At 31.1% G+C, this 6,191-nt stretch overlaps 1 protein-coding gene across 1 annotated transcript; it reads left to right on the plus strand.

The window, feature by feature from the left end:
* The first annotated feature begins 51 nt into the window (after window positions 1-51).
* On the plus strand, window positions 52-5,734 carry LOC113366783 (histone-lysine N-methyltransferase 2D-like). The gene is made up of 7 exons (XM_026608438.1): window positions 52-377; window positions 630-850; window positions 2,915-3,215; window positions 3,441-3,891; window positions 3,958-4,140; window positions 4,869-5,063; window positions 5,513-5,734. The coding sequence occupies exons 1-7, from the start codon at window positions 52-54 to the stop codon at window positions 5,732-5,734; spliced, it is 1,899 nt and encodes a 632-aa protein (XP_026464223.1).
* The last annotated feature ends 457 nt before the right edge of the window (window positions 5,735-6,191 follow it).

The raw sequence follows: 6,191 nt of genomic DNA on the forward strand, positions 1-6,191 counted from the left end.
TGGCAGCGATGTCGCCGCCATGTCGCGGCAGAGAAAAATGTCGCAGAGTCTATGGTCGCGCGACCCCGAAGTGCGAACATATCGCGTGGCGAAACCGAAAGAATTCATCAAAAGTCTTTCAACAAGCTCGCTGTTGCGACATCTACGCGTCTATTATCTGCCGCAGAATCTCCAGTTCGCAGCGCATTAAGACATCATCATCACAAAAATGTGACAAAATCAGAAAAACGAATGTTCACAAGAAAGCGATATGCACCACGGAGACAAGAATCTCCTTCGCCGCCACCTCCTGTGCCCAGTGTCAAACGTGAAAGCACTATGCGAATAGATTCTATTAAAACCTCACATATTGCAAAAGTGACAAGCAAAGAAAATCTGTATGTATGCTTCAAGCTATTTATTTGTATAAATATATATATATATATATATATATATAAACGTTAAATATTCAAATTTCTCGTTAAATTTAAATAATGATATATCCAAATTTAATCAAATTGTGTTTAAACAATGTGAAGAAAAATGCGAATTTGAAACTCGACAAAACACATATATGTATAGTGTTATATTACAACAAATAGATAACAATCCTAGTATTAAATTTATTATTATATATATATATATTTCAGATATGAACCAGCACCAACGCGACCTCCATCACTTAAAATTGAAGTAATAAAGCCTCCTCAATCGCGGGAGACTACCGAGCCACCTGAACAATTAAAAATGATGGTTCCACCTCCCGATACTGTTGAGGAAGAAATAATCCAAGAAATATCACCTCCAATGTCCGAGTACGAAGAACTACCATTTGGAACTGAACAACGTGATCTTCCACCTTTGCAAACAAGTATTAGAAGAGAATCAATGAAGGACATTACACCATCTTCTTCATGTTGTCTTTCACCTTCCATCAAGTCTACTCATGAACCTAAATCTGAGCCTGTTGAATGCCTCAGATAAAACCACCTCCATCACAAACTTTTGAGCCACAATTTTCACACGATGACGATGATTTAGCAGGTAAATATTTTACAAAGTTTATTATCAGCTATATAAAGTTCAAAATTTGTATTGCAAATGTAAACACAAAAAATTATATATATATATATATATATATATATATATATCTATATATATATATATATATATAAATATATATATCTTCAATATATATATATATATATATATATATATATATATATATATATTATATATATATCTTCATAAAATACTAAAATATTGTTTGAAAATAGAATAGATCAATAGTCATTCTGTTGATAGAGTAAGGAGAAGATCCTCATCAATTTGGAAATAAATATATAAATACATAAACATTTGTATATATATATATATATATATATATATATATATATTAGTGATGTGCCAAGTCGAATCAAGTGATTCGAATCATTCGAATCAAGCCTTTAACGACTTGATTCGAATCTGATTTTACTTGATTCGAATCAACTCATATCAAGCCACGAAATATTTACTGTGATAAAACATGTATGAGCACAAATTTTTATAATATAAAAAAATGTTTTAATTTAATTCATTATTGTAATAATATAAATAATAATAATAATAAATATAAAAAATAATAATAATAAATATAAAAAATAAATCTTGAATTAAATCATGCGAGTCACCCGGCTTTAATACGCTTAAATGTGTCACCCGACTCCAATTTATATGACTTTAACCGCATTCATTGTCTAACAATACCATCCGACTCCATATGACCAAAACCGGCTCATTTCGACTTCAAGTCGATTTGAATTCATCCGAGTTCCTATAACTCAAACCGACTCATTTCGACTTCAATTCGATATGAATTCATCCGAGTTCCTATGACTCAAACCGACTCATTTCGACTTCAAGTCGATATGAATTCATCCAAGTTCCTATGACTCAAACCGACTCATTTCGACTTCAAGTCGATATGAATTCATCCGAGTTCCTATGACTCAAACCGACTCATTTCGACTTCAAGTCGATATGAATTCATCCGAGTTCCTATGACTCAAACCGACTCATTCCGACTTGAGTTCGAAACATGTGTCCGTGTTTTAGCGTATCGACTTATCGAGATACAGTGCGTATGGGTCTTGAGTGTTTGTTTATTTTTGACTAATGAGAGCAAATTTGTTCATGTAATATTAAAAACTCATTTAGATAATAAATACGCGATTTAAATTTTAATTATTATCAAGATAAACTACCCAACGAGTTTTATACACATACAAAATTATCATATTTTAATTTTGCAAGTAATGGCAAATTCACACAAATGAAATAATATCAATCTTTACAGTAGTGGATTGAATTTTCGTATAATTCGTAAGACGTTAGATTCAGCCCCCTGTTTAGATTAGATCTAAACAATCAATAATATACACATGCATTCGTTCTACGTAAGATTAAGAATATTGTGTTATATGCTTTAGTGATAGAGAAGTGTTTGGTTATATTTTACTGTAAATTCACTTGAAATATTAGTTATATTTATAGCTAGTTTATTATTATATATATAATGTAAATGTATTCATCTCTGCACTTTTTGGAATTAATTGCTTACTAAATTAATTATTTCACTTATAAACTTATTAAAATGATATTATTTCTTCTCTTAAATTATAATTGTTCATATATGAACTTGATCATGATTCGAATCAGGTTTTTTTCTGATTCGAATCACTCGAATCAGGAAATTTTCGAGTCGGCACATCACTATATATATATATATATATATATATATATATATATATATATATATATATATTAAGAATAAATTGCTACCAATTCGGAAACCAGCATGAAATTAATGATAACGACATTGTTCTAAAACAACTGTGATGGTATATAACTAAAATGTTTTAATATATTAATATATTATATATTTATTTAATAGTAGCGCGGAACAAACATACCGATACAATTCAGCAAACGTCTTCCAACAAGCTCGCTGTTGCGACATCTACGCGTTCATTATCTGCCGTAGAATCTCCAGTACGCAGCGCATCAAGACATCATCATGACGAAAATATGACAAAATCAGAAAAACCAATGTTGACAAGGAAGCAATATGCGCCACGGAAACAAGAATCTCCTTCGCCGCCACCCCCTGTGCCCAGTGTAAAACGTGAAAGCAATATGCGAATAGATTCTTTTAAAACCTCACATTTTGCGAAAATGACGAGCAAAGAAAATCTGTATGTATGCTTCAAGCTATTTATTTGTATATACATAGATATAAATGTTAAATATTCAAACTTCAAATAATGATATAATATCCAAATTTAATCAAATTGTGTTCAAACAATATGAAGAAAAATGCGAATTTGAAACTCCACAAAACACGTATATGTGTAGTGTTATATTACAACTAATAGATAACAATCTTAGTATTAAATTCATTATTAATATATGCATTTCAGATATGAGCCAGCACCAACGCGACCTCCATCACTCAAAATTGAAGTAATAAAGCCTCCTCGATCACGGGAGTCTATCCAGCCACCTGTACAATTGCCGATTACTGACGTTCCACCTCCCGATACTGTTGAGGAAGAAATAATCCAAGAAATCTCACCTCCGATGTCCGAGTACGTAAAACTACCTTTTGGAACTGAACAACGCGGTCTTCCTCCATTGCAAACAAGTATTAGAAGAGAATCAATGGAGGACATTACACCCTCTCCTCCATGTTGTCTTTCTCCTTCCATCAAGTCTACTTACCCACCTAAATCAGAGCCTGTTGAAATGCCTCAGAAAAAACCACGAACTTTTGAGCCACAATTTTCATACAATTGCCACATAAAGTGTCCATATCATTTGAAAAATGAAACGTCAACGTCCACAAATGATTTTTTCATCAATCTGGATCAAGTAAAATTTATAATCATAAAATGTTTGTCATTTATATTGCTAATCCAAGTTTTACATTTTCGACAGGACAAAGATCAGGAAAAGAAAAAACGTAAGAAACATAGACATGAAGATAAAACTATAAAACAGGGAAGAAAAAAACATTCTACCAGACCAAAAGTGGAAAAGAGCGATAAGTCCTGCCAGTGGTTGATTGATTCTAGTTGTCAATATGTTGCACCAGAAATAGAAGAAGAAGAAGATAACAAAGTATATTTGCAATATGTTATTCTATATTGTTTTGATTCAATTAAGCTTGTCTGATAATAGCAGATTTTCCTAAAAATGAAATAAAAAAAGTATATTTTGCAAACAGCAAGATATATTTTTATTCATCAACAGTCTGTTCCTATGAAAGAGGGAAGAAAAAAACATTCTACCAGATCAAAAGTGGAAAAGAGCGATCAGTCCTGCCAGTGGTCACTTGATTCTAGTTGTCAATATGTTGCACCAAAAATAGAAGAAAAAGAAGATAATAAAGTATATTTGCAATATGCTATTATATATTGTTTTGATTCAATTAAGCTTGTCTAATAATAGCAGATTTTCCTAAAAATGAAATAAGAAAAAAGTAAAGTTTTCAAACAGCAAGATATATTTTTATTCATCAACAGTTTGTTCCTATAAAAGAGGGAAGAAAAAAACATTCTACCAAATCAAAAGTGGAAAAGAGCGATCAGTCCTGCCAGTGGTCTCTTGATTGTGGTTGTCAATATGTTGCACCAAAAATAAAAGAAAAAGAAGATAACAAAGTATATTTGCAATATGCTATTCTATATTGTTTTGATTCAATTAAGCTTGTCTGATAATAGCAGATTTTCCTAAAAATGAAATAAGAAAAAAGTATATTTTGCAAACAGCAAGATATATTTTTATTCATCAATAGTCTGTTCCTCCTTACAGCTTTAATTATGGTGAGATCAAATTATTTTTTTTAGAAAAGCGTTCATATTGAAGAAAAAAAGCACCGAAGAGAATCAAAAACCAAAAATAAAACAAGATGGTCTGAAAAATCAAAATCACAGAGTACTCAAAGTAAATGGTCTTGTACATGCTCACATCGAAGTAGAAAACTATGCAGGTGCTCTTGTTGTACTTACTATCATCGTTCAAATTTTGATGATAGTGAAACGGTAAGATTTGTAGTAAATGAAAAAAATATTACTTTTTAAAACTGTTTTCATCATAGAATGCAAGCCATTCTTTTTGGCTTTAATAATAGTAAAAAACTGTAGTCTGTCCGAAGAGAGGTTCATGGTGTGAGAGCACCACAAACCGATGATACCTTTTTCTTCCTTGTTTATTTTTTTACTATTACCATTTATTGAATCACTTGAAATATATTTCATTGTTCCATTAAATATTATTATTATGATAGCTGGAATACGACTCTGAGCCGTCTTTGGAATCTATATCAAGAAAATCGAAAATGTTCAAGAACTACTGATATATCCAAAATAAGTAAAAGATTGTGCAAATGTGCATGTCGATGTGTTTCAAGTAAACCTTCTCTCCCTGAGGTACACAAATGAAGTAAAAATGTTTCTTTACCAACGTAATGAAATTTGTGTAATTTTTGCAGATGCAAACTATGTGGGCATTAACTAGAGTCAATATATTTAGTGATGAGTCAAGAACATATGAAGTTATGGCTTTGCAACCGCAGCCAATGTGTGAAATACCAGATACATCAGAAACAGTATTTGTGGTGTTGCCCGATGGTAATGCGATCACTGTGAGCTCTAGCAGCACATTATCTATAACAAGCTATCAAACCGACACTGAAAAAGAATTCAGTTATTAATAAAAAAAATAAAATAATAATGAAAAAGTCATGTATAAATTGATTGATTGATTTTATGTACTGCATGGGAATGTTTTAATAAATTGTATTGATACCTTCAGTTTAAAAATTTGTAAGTATAGACTTGCTGGCTGGTAGGAATGAAAATAAACTCATTGGACTCTCAGATAATAGTATGACGGTAGTATAAGTGTTAGGGCTTGTATTTTGTGGACCAATAAAACCGCATTTTCATACTGAACCTTACACAAGTGGTATTGATCTGTCATGTGATTAAAATGAAACTAAAAAGCTCTTGTTATTCTTCTTAAATTTATAATTAATAATCTTTAGAAACAAACAAAGTACCAGAAATATTGAAGATCTGCATTTATTTAAAATTGATCTTCATGATCAATTTATTACCAGATGTTTATTTAAAAAATGTTTATTTCACGTATGTACATTGAGTGCAACC

Source organism: Ctenocephalides felis, unplaced genomic scaffold, assembly GCF_003426905.1.
Source record: "Ctenocephalides felis isolate EL2017-DRISC unplaced genomic scaffold, ASM342690v1 CF-g0.4_SCAFFOLD_01170, whole genome shotgun sequence".
NCBI classification, from domain to species: Eukaryota; Metazoa; Arthropoda; class Insecta; order Siphonaptera; family Pulicidae; genus Ctenocephalides; species Ctenocephalides felis.